The sequence below is a fragment of the Actinia tenebrosa genome, unplaced genomic scaffold (genome assembly GCF_029948245.1).
Source record: "Actinia tenebrosa isolate PJP-AT-01 unplaced genomic scaffold, QUT_ActTen_1.0 PGA_scaffold4__44_contigs__length_22323623, whole genome shotgun sequence".
Lineage (NCBI taxonomy): Eukaryota > Metazoa > Cnidaria > Anthozoa > Actiniaria > Actiniidae > Actinia > Actinia tenebrosa.
Genome location: NW_028292581.1, coordinates 6490342 through 6507766, shown reverse-complemented (window position 1 = coordinate 6507766; position 17425 = coordinate 6490342). Strand labels below are relative to the sequence as shown.

The following is a 17425-nucleotide window of genomic DNA, read 5'->3' as shown; positions in this document are numbered from 1 at the left end:
ATAAGTCTGCAGTCAGGGTTGTTTTCCCCCCGAAAAAGTCTGACAGTTTGATGGATAGATTGAGTTGCTCACTTCATTACACTGTTTGTTTGTGTTGTGTTTTATACTGTTTCTTTCTTTTTCATTATCGTTTACGGAAATCTTATTAATTTTTCTATCTTAAATAAGAACTGGAAGTATTTGTCATTAATCTCTCAGTGGGAAACTAGCTCTCTTCATTAATGTATAAGACTAACTTGATAACAATAATGATCCATTGAGGGTTAAGAAAAAGGAAAGTGCAAAATTGGAATGCAGATTAGTAATGACCACCTTTTTTCATTCAGAGTACATTCAAAATTCCAACGATATATGATGAACGAACCATGAATTGAACACAGCTTTCTTGCTACTTATACTAATTATGAATTGCTGTAATAACCGAGTTAAGTAAACGATTGAAAAACCTCAAGAAAATAAAAAACGAGGGCTACGAACTAAAAACTACCTTATCGATCGGCATTGTCCGGTTCGTCTTATCGTATTAAAATTATCTTAGAAAAGCTAAAGTATATGTACGTATTAAATATTTTTGTCGAAAGTAAAAGTTTCAGATCCTAAAACGTTATGAGTTATCATATAAAAAACTAGAAAAAAATCACATTCGATGTTTTAAAACAGAATGAATCGTTGTTGCGAGGCTTTAATTTTTCAGTATTTGGCGGGAAAATAGATCAGATAAAATTGTCTTCGCATGTTGATATTGTATGACAAGCACTATGAGGGCGTCTAAAATCTGTTTCGCTATTGGATGACGGAACTAAGTAGAATAGGAAATTGCATTCTGAAAAAAGATATTTATTCTGCACTGTCAAGATAATCAAGAGAAAAACCAGTTTGATGTTTCCTATTTCTCGATAGCGGCTTATACGTACATAAAGGCAGCTCGTGTTCAAAATCTTTATCATTTCGAAAATCGATGAACAGGTACTTTAGCTCTTTGCTTCGAGGTACTTTTTGCATTGCATAAGAAATATTAGCCTTGAATTAAATTCTAAAGCATTTAACTAGACAAGATTAGAAAGAGAAAACCTGGCTTGCTTGTTATTTGATTTTCCACTCATAACAGCTCCGGCCAGCCGGTCCTGGAGACAGGATTGATGAATCTGATCAGAGAAATGTAAAGCGATAGCACGTCGGAAGCCGTCCACTCACTAGCTATGGATATCGTCTCCATTATTTCAAAGCTTTCCACTATTTGAGTGAGTGAGCAGGGCTGCAAGAATCATTCGAAGGTTTTAAAGGATGGACAACCAAACTGTAGAGGTGTCCTCACCATGCCACTCGCTGGGCCAAAGTTTTTTGGTGTGTGGTTTGATCTTCATTGCTGGAACACTTCTTCTATCAGTCACTTTCAACGGTCTTATTCTCTTGTCTTTTTATCTGGACGCGACATTGAGGACACTCTCTTGTGCTTTCATCATCAATCTGGCTGTCACTGATGTTATTTCATCTATTATTCTTATCCCAATGGAAATAATCTATCTGGTGCACTTTCCGTGGATCCCCTTCTCTGGAACAGTAAACAATGTCTGGAATGCAGTTTTCTTGAGCCTTCTTGCGGCGTCAATCTTGAACTTCACCGCAGTTAGCTTGGACCGTTATATACGTATTCGCTATCCCCTGCACTATATGTACTACCTCACCCAAGAACGGGTGATGCAGCTACTCATTTTTATCTGGAGTTACGCACTTGTTATTGGCGTCTTAATGTTCTTTGCCTTCGATGAACCTGTCAATGGAGTTTATAGTTTCCAAATCAGTGCGCTCTTTTTCATTCCATTTCTCCTCATTAACGTCCTCTTGCCATTCTGTATAATAATTGTACTTTACATACGTATTTTTCGCATTATGAGACGCCATATGCGATGCATAAATGTTCAAGTTTCGGCAAGAATTCGAGCCTGTCATTTTGTCCCCGTTCGAAGGCAAAATAGTTTGCTGCAGAACTTGAGCTCAAGTAAAACAGTTTGTCTTGTTCTGTTTGGCTTCTCGTTGACCTGGTTTCCATTCTTAATCTATCAACTGTTTTACATGTATAGCAAGCAGAGCGAGTGTCTTTTGGACAAGTTTGACACCGTAATTTGCTGGTTAACGTATTTCAGTGCTGTCTCCAACCCAGTTATCTATGCTGCTAGGGAGAAACGATTCAAAAAGGTCATTCTTCGTCTCCTCGACAACCCAGGAAGATTTAACTGTTTTGCAAACTGTTGCAGAAATGGCTCCTTCCGAACAAGTACAAGTAAATGATGTACATGAAATTTACGAAAGAAGTTAATTTATTCACCAAAAAATCTTGAAAAGATGATAGGACAATCCAGGACTATCCAGAACAATCCAGGCGATTCAGTTGCAGTTATCAACTGTCGCTATACAGCTATCACTTGCTAGAAAACTGACAGATTCTTTATAAGTATATTATTATTTGGTACGAGACAATCTCCGGGAACTGAAGACCGAGAAGCACAAAAGTTAGTCGAATTCAACAATTAATGACTTTCATAAGCATGTTAAAAACATGCTAATAAATGCAATATGTTAAATAGATTTTTGTCTTTGAAAAATAATGGTGAAGGAATAGAAAACTCAAGATATTTCCGCTCCATAACACAAACAGGTGGAAAAATCACTCAAAAATCCACTGCAGCTCTTATTTCGCGCGCGCCTTTGTTTTCTTATCAGTATCACTGATTCCCCAATGTAATCTAATGTCGTTATTTGCATAAACAATAGTTATGCTACAAGTTTCTTTCTATAAAATTTATTTCTAAATTTTAGCTTAGTATTCTTGAGATACAGGCATAGCCGGTTGACACGGAATAGATCTCAGTTATCGAATATCAACCGATATATTGAATATCGAGGTGAGATTACTGACTTTAGAAGTTATATTAGTTTTGCATGATTAGGAAAGATATAGAGTCACATTAAAATATTTGATCATGAAGTATTTGAACAGGCCATCATCTTTATATATGGACATAATTGGCCAGTAAATAGATGTAAATCTGTAATTATCATCCAAGCTGTATGAATATTGAACTTTGAATGTTGAACTTTGAATGTTGAATTTTGCTGCTTTAATTCAAAAACTAAAAAAAACTAAAAACGATTCTTTTATAGCCTTTCTCTATATCATATGACGCTTTTCCTGTTTTGTTTTTTGAAGAAAAGAAAACTGCTCAAAAAACTCTTAAATATTGATTTTACCAAGTCAACTACTGTCCTCCATTTTGACAGCTCTGACGTCACACATCCGGGACATGAGTGTCACTTCCAACTCTTGATCCTGACTTTGTGATAAACACGAGATTGGAATCGCTAATGTATAAACATAGTTATATGGACAAAAATTTTAACGATTTGTTTTAGTTTAGAGAAAGTCTAATATTGAACAAGAATTACAATTGATCTTTGGTTAAACTAATGACATTGAACAAACATGGCGGCGATGATGTCGTCACATAGATCAAATACCAGGAGAATCTAACATTCCTCGCACAGTGCTCTCTGCCCAGTTTTATACGTTCTACAGGGGCAAACACGTCTATAACGGGGGCTGGCCCTTAGACAGCTGAACAGCAATGGTTGACTTTGTGTGATGCAGTTTGTGGAGTTGGCTTCTTTAGCTGGTGCGAAGACCGATTCTACTGAATGCGTGATCCGACAGCCATGGATCTTGCTGTGAAAAAATTGAAATAAAACGACAGATTTAGAAATATTCGTTGAAATATATTTGCAAGGGAGCTTTCAATTTGTATATTTCTAAAGGGTAAAGAGACGGGCAGGGTTGGCAAATGATACGATGCAGTATCGTTGTGCATTCATCTAAATATGTGTTTTCTTAATTAAAACCTTCAAATTTGATCGAAACCGTTAAACAACCTGCTGATAAAAATTAGGACGCGACTAACTCACAGGTTGAATTGGGATTTAGCTGGTTAGATTTTGCGGAGGGAGGAAAACCGGAGACTTTGTATTCTTCGATTGCAAGTTACGTCATCGCGGCCTCTTGGGGGAGCGTTGGTACCATTTAACAAAGGATTTCTTATTAGCATCCATTGTTAACGGCACCACTATGGCAGCCATGCTTTTGCCTTTTAACTCTCTTGGGAATGCTTGCAACCCATCAATAGAGCGTTTTCACGTGACGTCACAGCAGCCATGTTGGTGTACCAAAAAAATACATTTTCTATCCTTGGGGAATTGAACTCTTTTTTAATGCAAAAACTGTGCAAAAAATTTCTGTTGTTTGGTACACCAATATGGCTGCCTTGTCACGTGTGTGAAAACGCCTTCTCTCTCTATTATATACTTACGTAGAATTGACAGCATTGAAATATTCAGGTTCACATATCAAGCCTGTGTGGACAAGACGACACGTTATTTATATTGACGGCCATGTTGGATTACTTTTGCCCTGATAGCCTTAATTTCACTTAAATTTAAACTCGCTTAACGTGTTAACAAGGATATACTTGGATCTACTAAAGCTACTTTTTGCCATGAGAACAAAGATTGGTAACTGAGAAATAAGAGCCCATCCGAGTTATCTTCAGAAGCACAAATTAAGATCGAGGATACAAAAACAAAAAACAAAAACAAAAAAGATTGATAATCGAATTTAATTCTAATAAACCAGCAAATAATTACATCCAACACACCTTACCCCACCCAACCCCCCTTCACTCCATCCCATCCCACCCCATTCCCTGACAATGGTCCATGGGCTATTCTAATACCTTTTTCGCTACATACGTCATGACAGGATTGCCCTGTCGTACCAATCTTGATTTGTAGTTCCAATACTGTGGGCCAGTCTGACTGGTGACAAAAATCCTAAAAAAAAATAAACCAAACTCTCTAATGTCATCAGGTGCAGGTCTCAAGCATGTAATGAGCACGAAATATTTTTTCCTCAATTGCAAATAACAAAAACTAAAAATTGGACAACGCTTCCATGTTTGAAATTAATAATTTTGTTGTACGAGTATTGATATATTTGTGAGGAAAATATGGGTGAGTGGTAAAAAAGGAAAGAAAAAAAAAAAAAAGACATGAATGTTAGACCTTGCAAAGTACTTTGTTTGAAATTTTTGACATTTGATTAAATGAAGCGGAAACTACCGGAGACATCTTCCATAACATCTCCTTAATTTTACTCATCTTTTTGGAACCGGGTATATTTGTCAAATGTAAAGCTAAGTTTGTTTTCCATACCGAAGGCGTTTTTTATTGCTTAATTTCATGTCAAGTTCCCATTAAAGTCAATATTGAAGCGAATCGTCTCTACAGAGAATCGCACATCTATGACTTGATAGCCTAGTAACTCTTCAATCTTTTATTTAACCTTCAAAGGTAAATTGAGATGTGTGTATGCGTGCAAAATTGCACGATCATTTTGCTTAATGTTAGACCTATAATTTACCTTGGGCGTAATGTTTTTTTCTTTTCAAACCTCGTCTGTGTCATTTCCTAATTAAGTATAATTTCTTTATTTAACCGTTGTGCATAAGAGCATAATATGGATGCAACTCAAACAAAGAATCTTATCCTGAAGAAAATGACACTTGGTCTGAAATGGGAAACATTTCACCCAAGGTTAAGAGGTCTATTACGCATGCTCACAACAAACATCAGTTTTGGTTTCTTGTGGAGTTTACCATCCGGCTGTCTAGCTTTCATAAGAAAGCTTTATAGACCAATTAGCCTGACCGGTAGCACTTGTCCGCCAATTCAAGGCTATCTAGTAGTGAGATTCACGAGATTGAATCGTCTGACTAAAAGGTGTTCATTCTCCGCTTCTCGTGATCCATCGATTATTTAGCATTAAATCTGAGATGAGCTTTGCATAAATTTAATATCCGTGTGCAGTTAATGTTTTGATCTCTAAAGACTTTGTTTCTGTTAAGATCTATTGTAGTTTTGAATGGCTTAATCTCATGCGCAGCCGCAGTGCCACTACTAGAGAAAGCGTGACAAAACTAATAGTGGCTGGACAGGAGACAGAGGCATTTTGTACGATGATGTGAACATCAGACTTAACGCAACTGCTGCATATGGTTCTCAATACAGGAGCACCGCGAAGATACTACTGATCCACAAGGGGGTCACAAGGGGGCATCTAAAAGAAAGGAAAATGAGAAAACCTCTGCCAATTAGGAGAGGCTTTGAAGAACTCCGTAAAAAAATTTAGTTCTCTGATTTGTGTTTACCTGGTTTTCCACGTAAGCATTTATTCTTTGTAGAAATCCTTCTGCTGTGAACTCGAATGGAATATACGTCCTGACCTGTCACAATACGTAAACATATCAATAGGTTGGTCAAGGTTTGTGTAGCGTGTAGCTCACTCTCCTCTCACCTCCGGGGTCTCGGGTTCGTTTTAATTTAAGGCCAGCTTGAGATTTGCATGTGCAAGTATTTGGTTCGCTTGAACAAGCTACAATAAAGTTGGAAATATGGCGATAGCGATGGCGTTGATGGGCTACCTGAAGATTTGGCGGGAATTTTCGCGCCAAAACGCGTGTGCTCGCCCCTTCGACTCTGGCCACTATCGATACGCCACTGATATAAAATGGCGTTTTCGTTTGTCTTTACCTTAGTTTTTGCAATTCTTCTGATAGCTTCTTTAAACTCAGTATCGTTGTTTAAGTCCAGTGTAATCACGTGAGGTTTGCCTACGAATTTCTCCAAATATGGGTGTTGAGAAGCCAGCTAAATGCAAGGTACAATCGAAAAAAGTAAATTAAAAAAGATCGATTTAAGGTATGCTGTGATTGTATAGGTATCAGTTATCAGTTACTTACCTGTCTTAGTGACGGCTTATCCTTAAGAAAGTCCGAATTTAAACGATATTTAGGAGAATCGTACTATAAGAACAAACCATATTTATTCATCAATCGCTGTTCTGCATACAGGCGTGAATCCAAAAACTAGGGAGTCCGAAAGGATGGACTTGCCGCAGTCTTGGCAGGATGAAAAATAAATCTTCTAGGATGTGAAGTACAGACGCTATCAAGGAATGGGTGAACCTACGTCCTCAGCCTGTCAGAGGGCGGGAGTTGTGAGTAAAATGTATAGTAATGTTTGCACGCTACGCTACAAAATAATATGTTTGATATCTGCAGAAAAAGCCTATATAAGGGATGCCGTGCGGCTTAAACATATAAAATAAAATTAAAAGTACACTCTAATGATTCGGATCAAATACCTTTGGATTAATGAACACACATCCTTTTCCTACTGCAACTAAAGGCAAAACACCCTCCGATGGTTTGCCCAAACCAATAACTGCCTGCCATAACAAATAAATAACATAATTAAAAGCTTAGTAAAAGCTATAAAAAGCATTGTCAGGTGTGGTTTTGTGTGGTTTGATGTGGGTGTGGTAGGGCCAGTGTGCTATGATGTAATGTGATATAAAAAGCATTGTCAGGTGTGGTTTGATGGGGGTGTGGTGGGGCCAGTGTGCTATGATGTAATGTGATATAAAAAACATTGTCAGGTGTGGTTTGATGGAGTGTGGTGGGGCCAGTGTGCTATGATGTAATGTGATATAAAAAGCATTGTCAGGTGTGGTTTCGTGTGGTTTGATGGGGTGTTGTGGGGCCAGTGTGATATGTGATATAAAGTAAAGTATGATTTGTAATTTAGAATGATGTAATTGTGGTGTGTTGTTCTATGTTGTGGTTTGGTAAAATTGTGGTATAGTGAGCTATATGATGTAATGCGACGTGATTTGTTGTGTGGTGTGATGCAATGCAATGCGGTGCGGTGCGGTGTGTTGTGTTGTGTTGTGTTGTGTTGTGTTGTGTTGTGTTGTGTTGTGTTGTGTTGTGTTGTGTTGTGTTGTGTTGTGTTGTGTTGTGTTGTGTTGTGTTGTGTTGTGTTGTGTTGTGTTGTGTTGTGTTGAAAGCTACGGTCTGATATGGCAAGGTATTAGAAAATTTATCTCATTCACTCACAAAAGTGATAAATCATATTTAATGTAAAATACACTATCTTGGTCAATGCATTAATTATTCTCTTAATACTTGATAATGGATGGCTGTTGACTTGATAGTTTATACTTTTTCAACAGCCATACACACTAAACGTGATCTCGCTTTGTAAATATTTATTCTGTATTTTTCATAACTGTTCAACTCTATTTAATCATTCCTATATTTTTGTATTGTAATTTTGTGTGTGAAATAAACTTGACTTGACTTGACTAGTGTTCAGAAGAGTGTTTTAGTGAAATGGGATGTTTTGTGGTCTTGTAGTATGTCTTATGTTATTGTGATGGTAAGACAAGGTTCTTACTTTAGATTTTGTAATAAGTCTGTCAAGATCTTCGCTTTTCAAGACACCATGATTGATGACATAGCTTGGTAGACTAGATTCGGTCGCTTGCTTGTTCTGGAAATAGAAGCACTTTGGAAAAAAATCCTTTATTTTTATCTTACCTTATATTCAGTATAGGTAAAGTTTCCGAACTTTGTAAACGCCTGTGAAGGGGGGGGGGGGGGGGGGATTAAAATCTTATACTTAACTACATTTACGTCATAAGGGCCGGCGGTTAGAATCAAAGTGTGTATATGGCATACGTACCTGATCGTTACCGACCACTGCAGCGTGTACTCGCATGAATTTACTGGCGAATTCGTACAGGGGAAATGTGTGATTCTAGATATCAAATAGGATATTTACAAGTAAGTTGGTATATTCAGTTCTCGTTACTGGGTTGCCTGTGACAGCCCAGTCTAAAAATGCGTGTCTCCGTAATTGCGCAATAGTACCCAGGGGTCTTCACGGCACTACCCAAGAGTTCTTTGCAGACATGTGATACAGAGATACCGTGTAAAGTCTGATCTATATTCAAGTGACAATTACCAATAAATGTTTAATTTATCAGAGTGATTGATTGGGGGTAGGCTTCGAATCGCGTGTCAGAAATTAATGTTTACGTATATTCTTTCTTTCGTTAGTTGCTGAAATTCAAGGCTCAGCCGGAGCAGGATTAGGAATTCCTCGGGTGTATAAACTGACCAATGCAGTGAAAAAAATAAAAATGAAAAAAATTATAATAATAAAAAGCAAAAAAAAAAAAAAAAAAAAAAGAAAAGCAAAAGCGTGAGTAGGTATAATATTTAGGCCACCCATCCAAGTGCTAACCCTCCTCAGACGGGCTTGACTCAATATCTTGAACGACAACGATTTATCCACCGGACCACGGTTCCAGGTGAATCAGCATAACAATAGCCGTGAAAACAATACACCGAATAGACTAGACTTTTTAACATTATATTTTCAACCGATTTCGTGCGTGGCAGAGATGCAAGGGATTAGCCGATATGGTCTGGGGGCCGGCTGGTCTCTCCCCTGATGCTTCGGCTAGAACATTTTCTTGCGTAATTCGTACACCCAAGGGCAGAAGGATTTAATCGCCGTCAGGTCCGAAGTCCATACGACGCCCCAGCTCTGCGGATGTCTCGGGGGTATGGCACAGTGGAGTCGATTTTTTTGAATTTATTTTTTTGGGTTCGAATCCCATCTTATCCACATAAGATTTTTCTTTTTTATTATATTGAAATATTCAACAATAAGCTAATGCAATCTTTTCAGTGAAAAAAAAAATTGATTGCTAGTCGGTTGCTTATAAGCCGATCAGACGTTATCAGAGTCATGTATGCAATATCGATCCGCGAAAAGTAGAGCTATGCTTTCCTATCTTTCCTGGCGACGTTTTCTGTCAAGAATATTTACTGCACTTGGATCTCTATATCATATGCCCGCAAACGAATAGTGAGTGGTGCCGTGAAGACTTCTGTGCACTATTGCGCAATTTCTGCTTTTTCTGACAAGGAAAATAACAGCTACCCCAGTAAATAACATAATAACAAAGGATGGTCAAGAAAATTAACTGGTGATTCTGCCAGAGAACATTGGGATATTTGATCTTGTTGTGTCATGGCGCAAGATCAAATTCACAAATAGTGTGACATGCATAACACAAAACTGTTTATTTTATAGCCTAAAAAATGGACAGAACCTGCAATTATTCTAATATATAATATTTGGTAATAATAATATTCAATAACAATTTAATAATATATATTTTTATTTTAATGTAGAAAACACCTTAAAGGAGAAGATCATCTAAGACGAGTTAAACGAAATCATTCTTTTCTGTGAAACCTTCCATTATCTTTTGGCTAACATTGCGCGCAAACATTTTCAGCTGTACTAGGCATCTGTGCATGATATTGGCAACCCAGTGAACGCCTATAGGGCGTCTTGTTGATTTTCAATAACGCCACCGGAGTTTTCGCATGACTGTGAAAAACTCAGTGCCGTAAGCGTGCCGTGCCGTGACCGTGATGTTTTCTAGGATTTTGACTGGCTGATTTTTTTCTCGCGCAAAGTGATTGGTCTAGGGGCAGTGCCTTGACCTTGACATGACCGTGTCTGCGCCGTGTTTCTGCCGTGTTTCGCGTATTTGATTGGATTCAGAATAATTTATCACGCAGTGTGATTGGTCTGGCGTATTCATTGCCGTGTTACGACCGTGTTCGTGCCGCAACCTTTTCACAGTCATACGTGCTCTATAAAACCTCTCTACACACTACCAGACAATGTGGGCTACTTTTACCTTGTATATGGAAGACTCATCTCCGTATATTACGATTCTCTTCTTTTTCTTTAGAAACGGTCGCTTTTCTATGTGGCTTCCAGCTACAAACCCCAGGAATGAATTATCTGGCGACATCGCTAAAAGGGTAAAGAGTAATACCATTTAGGTACTGTATTTCGGGACACGCGAAATTTTAGAAGGTTTTTTGTGTACGTGTGGTGTTAAGTTTTCAAACATCTCGCCATCCTTAATTCTTTTCGTCGTAAGCTAATTAGTACTCCATTGATACAATTCAAAAGGAGTTCCATACTGTTCCATACACCTTTCAAAAAGGTGATGATTATGGCAGTAGTTTTATAATCAACACGTAATCAGTAATTTTTTGCGTGTTTAGACGACGGCAGTCATGTTGGATAGTAGGAAACATTACAATCGTTTATTCAGTTCCCCAGAATGGAAGGACTCTGCCATCTAACACGCCGACGCAGCATATTATGACGTCACGATTCAAAACCGCTGACTCGCAGATTGCAGATTCAGTGTTCAATATGGCGGCGTTCTGTTGTGTTCCCTACAGCTGAGGGCAACGAATACCAGGAATGAATTATTTCGTTAACGTGCTTTCATGCAATGTTTTCTTCTTCAAACACCTTCCAGTTATATGACTAGTCATATGAATGTTGGCTATAACCAGAAAATCTTTTGAGATTTTCCTAACTTACTAGTGAAATTTTGAAGCCAAAATTCCTTGAACAAAATATGTCTATGAGCAATATTAGAGAGAAGTTGGACTTAACAGTAAGTATATCTAGTCGTTTCAATGTTATAGGACTACGTAAGTTCGCTTTCAAATCGAAGAAAATTACCAAAGAATCAGTGTTATTATTTTTTTATATATTTGAAAATCTCACTATTCATTGAAAATTCATTTACTGGATATTTGAGTTTTTCCCAGAAGATTTTAAAAATAAGCATATATCAGACAATATTAACTATTGAGTGGCAGACCTGGTGGTGGTGGTGGTGGTTGTGGTGTGTGTGTTGGGGGGGAGGGGGGGGGGTGAGTGAATAAGTGCAGGATGTGTGATATATTTGTATGTATTTATAAAAAATATTATGACATTTAAGTGTACGTACGGAATTTAGTCATAAACTGGCGAAGACTGAGCTCTAGATTTCCAAGTGTCGATCTCCCGCCTGGCAAAAAGCTTTCATTGTAATTAGCATAGTTGAACTCGGCGTCTGTGCCAAATGCATCTAAGACACGGAACTTGCACCTGAAAGGCATCCACAACACCATTATTCATACTTGAAACATTTCAGTTCCAAGCATGCGCGTGCTGATTGGCTGGCTACCGTGCTTTAGAGGACAGTAATACGCTCGCGCAAAATCTGTGGAAAGGCATTGGTGAATCCAGGGGTGGGTCACAGGGTTCTGTGACGCCCATCCCCTCTAAGAAGTCCTTACCCATGTATGATTTTACATTTTATGAACAATGACCCTGACTCCCCCCCCCCCCCCCACTAAAAATCTTAGATTCGTCGCCCCTGAAAAATCTTCAAGGACATATAACTCCGAGGCAAAAGACAGTTTGTTTATTGTTAAGCATTTGCCAGCTATTGCAGATATATTCCATATACTTATACTTATACTTATATAGTTATACATATATTTAGGTCGCTAGTAAAAACCAATGGTTGTCAAATTAACTCACTTGTATCTGCTCCAAACTTTGTCACGAATCTCAGGTTGTGACGTCATCAGTTGGCGCATTCCCACGTGATCAGTGTAGACCAAATCAAACAAATTCTCTTCATTGTTACACCTGCGTTTGAATCCTTGTGTCGTCAACAAGCTGCCGGAGAAATGACGGGGGTTTAGTTTGGCGTGTAGTATCTATAAAATTTTGGTAGTAAGCGAAATTCTCACGGGTGGAGTGGGGTGTGGGTAGGGTCAGGTGGAAAGGATACCTGCTGGATCCACCCCCTTCCTCTGTTTACCTTTGCACGAGGCATAGGCATTACTTATGCTTAATATGTTTATGCTTGTGTTACTAATATCAACGCAATTCAGCCGTTACCTAATGAGGTCTTGTTTGTCGTTAGAGATGGTCAGTTTGTGTCCAAGAATGAACAATGAAGTTATCAAATCACTCCACTGTACCAGGTCATCGGATAAATCTTGAGAAGTAGAAGTATTTACAGGTGAGTTGGCCAAAGTACCAATGTAGATTAAGATCTAGTAACAATGAAAGCATACTGTAGCATCAATGCGGCGTTTTAATCATGGTCCGTTGTCATCGCCCATTGCTTCAAGAGCAAACTATATTGCAGAGGCGGTTGCACGGGGTTCAGGAGGTGCGCAGTCCCCCAAACCTGCAAAGAGCGTTCACTCGGACTTTCTGTGTTACGACTCGAGACAGGTACTGGGGAAGACATAGATTTTCTCTTACGACACCGATGAGCAAAGAGGATATTCTGAGGTCTGGGGTTCAAATCCCAGTCGCCCCATCTGAGCTGAGTTAGTTGGTTCTCATTCTGACTCTCAGGGTTTTTCCAGTCCTTCGTTTATTCCTCCCTCCTCTTAAAATCAACCCTAACCAATTCAACTGATTAGAGTTGTGCTCTGGCTGAGTTATATGTACTGCATAGCGGCTGCCAGAGGCCTATTCACGGCATGATTTTAGTTCGACCCCGTTGAGCTGCGCCAGTGCTGTACTTGCTGTAGTGACTAGCGATGACGAGTATTTTTTGTTGTTGTATTCCTTACGATCTTCTCCCGATAAGTTGATTCGTCATGTTCAAAGGCTATACGTGCCCCTTAAAAGTTTGGGATTCCTGTGGATTTGGCGGGAAAATGGTGGACCTCGCTACACACCTGGTGCTGGATTGATTGACATGAGAATTTTAATTGTTTTTATCTAAATAGCATTTCGACTTATCCGAGTGCCTAAGAACTCAATTATTTCTGAAATACCTTCTTTAGATTTCTTTCTTTGCCCTCCTCATCTTTCTTCATGAACCTATAACCACTTTTCCAGTGTCTCCACATGTTAAAGGCTCGAGTTGCCAGCGATTTTAACTCAGGTTTTTCTAGTAACGTCATGAGAAGGTCCATGTCATCGGTAAAGTGGGCCTTGGGAAACGATCAAATACAAATGCATGTTTATCAGTGCTTGTGCTATTGGAAAACTGATTCGTCACTGGTTAAAATCATCCTCCCACCCTTTCAACCCCACGTTATTTGTTCCATACATGCAATTACTTGAATTCCAAATAACGGTTTTTACCAAAAAAGAAGCAATTTTTAAAGCTTTTTTTAACATTAGCCCTGGCCTGACTTTGATCAGCCCAGAGGTTGTTCATGAGGGTTAAATCTGTGAGTTAGCCGTGCCCTGACTTTGATCAGCCCAGAGGTTGTTTCAGGGTTAAATCTGTGAGTTAGTCGTGCCCTGACTTTGATCAGCCCAGAGGTTGTTTCAGGGTTAAATCTGTGAGTTAGCCGTGCCCTGACTTAGATCAGCCCAGAGGTTTTTTCAGGGTTAAATCTGTGAGTTAGCCGTGCCCTGACTTTGATCAGCCCAGAGATTGTTCATGAGGGTTCGATACGCGAGCTAGCCGTGCGTTGACTTTGATCAAACAAAAGGTTGTTTCAGGATAAAAGAATTTGAATTTTTTCAGTAAATGTTTAAAAAAGTGATAACTGAAATTTGTAATTCAAAAATGCCCTTTCAGATTTTCATTGACACTTTTAAGTGGGAGAGCTTTCAGTAAACCTGGAATTTGGCAACCTTTTGTTTTCTTCTTGCTTTCTTCTTCATTTGACGTCTCCAAAACAGTCGAGGGCACCATGATTCGACCTGCAGAAAAGCGAATCAGAAAAGCATTAAATTACGAGCGTATATAGCAATTTTTTTTACGACCCACGATCCTATTTTTGGATCCCTTGAGCATTTGCTTAGAACAGTAGTGAGGAACTCTTGATGAATGTATCGGCAGAACCAAACCTCGCTTAGATAAATAAGAATAGAACAGTCTGAGCCATCGACATCAAAATCCTGGAAACAAGTATCTTTAGACCAGGTTTCTTTCAGACGCTGTCGAAGGATAAAAAACAAAAAAAACAATTAACAATCATAAATCTATGAAAATAGATATTTAACAAATAATAAGACAGCTTTTTCCGTGCTCCGTTCAGTAATAAAGCACTCAGGAAGTGACGTAAGCATGAAAGAAGTGTAAGCACGAGCCGCTTTTGAGTGCTTACGGCGCTTCATAAGTGCTTTATTACTGAAAGGAAAACGGAAAAATTTGTTTTATTAGTTTTATTATATAGTTACTAATTTTATTTTGGTATTGAATTCTCATTTACGCAAAAAGCCCAAAGACGGCCGCAAGATCTACCAGCCGACTTTGCGCGCGAGGATGGCGTCAGCACTGTGCTCCGTTCACTAATAAAGCACAGCTTTCGACCAATCACCGCGCACGTACTATCCTAACTATATAATAAAACTACATCTATGATAAAAAAGTGATCTTACTTAACCCATGAAATGCGTAGTAGAATGATAAAGCTTAGACATAGGATCCCATTTTCATTATTTATTTTTCATTATGTTTTATTTTTTAGTGCCTCTGTTAAGCGTATTTGGAACCTTGTCTGGTATCCTCTTTTAAAATATAGGTTGTTATAAATATAGGTTGATTGCATATAAAGCTCGTTTTACTGTATTATTTTTACGAAAAGAAAATTTTGGTACCCGTGCAGCTGACTGCAATATATAAAGAGTGTCGGCATAATAGAGGTATCCCTGTACGATAGTGATGTTTATATTAAAATCGACAAAAATATATATAGCTATATATATAAAAAAGAAAGAAAAAAACACAACTAAAAGAGACTATGAAAACGTCTTTCCACCAAAAATAAATAATATTTTTCCATGAAAAATAATATGCATATAATACTATATGATATGAGAATATAGCAATAAGTAAACGAAAAAGAAAATTACTAAACTTTAATAAACAAAAAAGAGACTATGAAAACGTCTTTCCACTAAAAATAAAGTAATCCATGAAATATAATATACATATAATACTAATTATTCCCAGGGACCAGGAATCATCTACAAGGGAATGACACGTGGTGCGAAATGAAAACAATACAGCCCGTTGATAAGAGGTAAGTCATGAATTACGTTGATTATCGAGAGTACGGACATTCTTTAATTTCTCATTTAAGCCAATAGTTATCAGTATTGTTTGTTCATTTGCCCTGGAAGCAAAGAGTAAGTGCACTGGTTATTTAGTTAGCCTGTAAGTATTAGTATCGCATGTTCTTTATCAGTCGAAACAGGTCTAGTATTTATGTCAATTTTACCTCAACTTGGATTTTGCAGTCTGGATAGGAATCATCGAATGGAATGTCGCACTTTTCTCTCTTCTCTCGAAAATCATCCTCTGAAATGTATATTTTATAAATAATATTGATTAATATCAATAAATAGTTAGAGTTAATAATAGAAAACTATTGAAAATATCTTGAAAAAGGAGACACAATACAATATGTGTTGGTTGTAGACATGTTAGTTCAACCTTTTAGAAGTTTTAAATGCGTGTATTATAGTATCCAATCTAGAATTCTTCGTTGTTACTTAATTATCCGTGTCACTTTTAACAATATTTTGGACGAAAAACATTAACATTTGAAAATTTGAGCTATAAAGAAAGAAGCACCAACCTTCAATGAAGTCTAGATCATCTAGAGAAAAAATTGGATGTCCTTGTGATTTGGACGCTACAGGTTTGAAGTATTTTGTACTTTGCTCAAAGTCAAGAATCAAATGAACAATGAAAAGAAACAGAATCCACACCACTCCAATACAAAAAAGTTTTGAAGCTATTCCACGAAAACTTCCGTAAACCATATCGAAAAATCTCGGAGTTTTTTTGATTGCATCAAATGTAGCGTTGTCAATTTTGCATATATTTGCATATTAACAATAATAACGATACATTTCTCTTGAGATCCTTCTGGTCACTATGGCAGCCTGCAATGACGTACCTTATATCATGTGGTAGAGTGAGGTATTATCAGAAACTCTCAGAAACTCATAACGAGGTTGAAATGCTCCGGAATATTCAGGGCCCCGCGTTGTACGAAGGGTAGATAGCGCTTATTGATGAATTGCAAACATTCCCAAGAGAGTTAAAAGATTGATGAAGGGATGAAGCCGATCAAACGACAACGTTTAGTCAAAGAACTGTATCTATTTCCAAGTATTGCGCATGAGCCCGTACGAAAAATTAGCATCGAATCTTGAAAACCCATCGAATATTTTTTTTTTACTAATTGTCGTTGTAAACCTCAAATATGAGAGTTTCGTTAAAAATCACATTTTCGCCGTTTTCTTCAAAACGGCTCAAAGTCTTTTCTTCAGCTTGTCCTATCCAAACTTTTTAGACAACGTTTCTTAAAGTGAGGTATACCTAACTAATAAGGCCCCGTCCACACGTATCCGGAAATTTTGCTATTCGTATTCGGAAATTTTCGAAAACGGTTTCCAGAGTGGAAATTTTCAAACACTCTCCGAATACGGATACGTGTGGACGGTCGTATCCGCAAATTTTCGAATACTCTAACGTAAACACGATTTTGCGCATACTTAATAAGAAAAACTATCCATCAAAGGGACTAGGCACTAGCGTGCATCGGGGCGAATCAAGAAATTTCCGAATACGTGTGGAAAGTGGAAACGATTCGAATAC

General features: G+C 38.0%; 2 protein-coding genes across 3 annotated transcripts; one reads left to right on the top strand and one right to left on the bottom strand.

The window, feature by feature from the left end:
- Positions 1-894: 894 nt before the first annotated feature.
- Positions 895-2693, top strand: LOC116288104 (histamine H2 receptor-like). The gene has a single exon (XM_031694843.1). It carries the CDS (start codon positions 1285-1287, stop codon positions 2287-2289), a length of 1005 nt encoding a protein of 334 aa, XP_031550703.1. The 5' UTR covers positions 895-1284; the 3' UTR covers positions 2290-2693.
- Positions 2694-2784: 91 nt separating this feature from the next.
- Positions 2785-16601, bottom strand: LOC116288103 (alpha-1,6-mannosylglycoprotein 6-beta-N-acetylglucosaminyltransferase A). 2 transcript variants are annotated; one of them, XM_031694841.2, is made up of 18 exons: positions 16398-16601; positions 16038-16117; positions 14662-14751; positions 14431-14514; positions 13632-13790; positions 12736-12893; positions 12370-12510; positions 11792-11931; positions 10673-10791; positions 8632-8706; positions 8344-8439; positions 7250-7333; positions 6846-6908; positions 6637-6753; positions 6255-6329; positions 4782-4878; positions 4359-4401; positions 2785-3721 (listed from the first exon to the last, which is right to left on the bottom strand). In XM_031694841.2, exons 1-18 carry the CDS (start codon positions 16582-16584, stop codon positions 3526-3528), a joined length of 2004 nt encoding a protein of 667 aa, XP_031550701.2. In that variant the 5' UTR covers positions 16585-16601; the 3' UTR covers positions 2785-3525. The 2 variants fall into 2 exon arrangements, with proteins under 2 accessions (XP_031550701.2, XP_088893278.1); XM_089037152.1 differs by having other exon boundaries at positions 14446-14514.
- Between the last annotated feature and the right edge of the window lie 824 nt (positions 16602-17425).

Excerpts from the sequence above, each read along its gene's own strand:
- LOC116288104 (XM_031694843.1), top strand. The coding sequence starts at position 1,285 with ATGGACAACCAAACTGTAGAGGTGTCCTCACCATGCCACTCGCTGGGC.
- LOC116288103 (XM_031694841.2), bottom strand. The coding sequence starts at position 16,584 with ATGGTTTACGGAAGTTTTCGTGGAATAGCTTCAAAACTTTTTTGTATT. Across the intron at positions 6,754-6,845 it reads ATAAGCCGTCACTAAGACAG|CTGGCTTCTCAACACCCATA; the intron begins GTAAGTAACTGA and ends CCTTGCATTTAG. Across the intron at positions 4,879-6,254 it reads ATGCTTACGTGGAAAACCAG|GATTTTTGTCACCAGTCAGA; the intron begins GTAAACACAAAT and ends ATTTTTTTTTAG.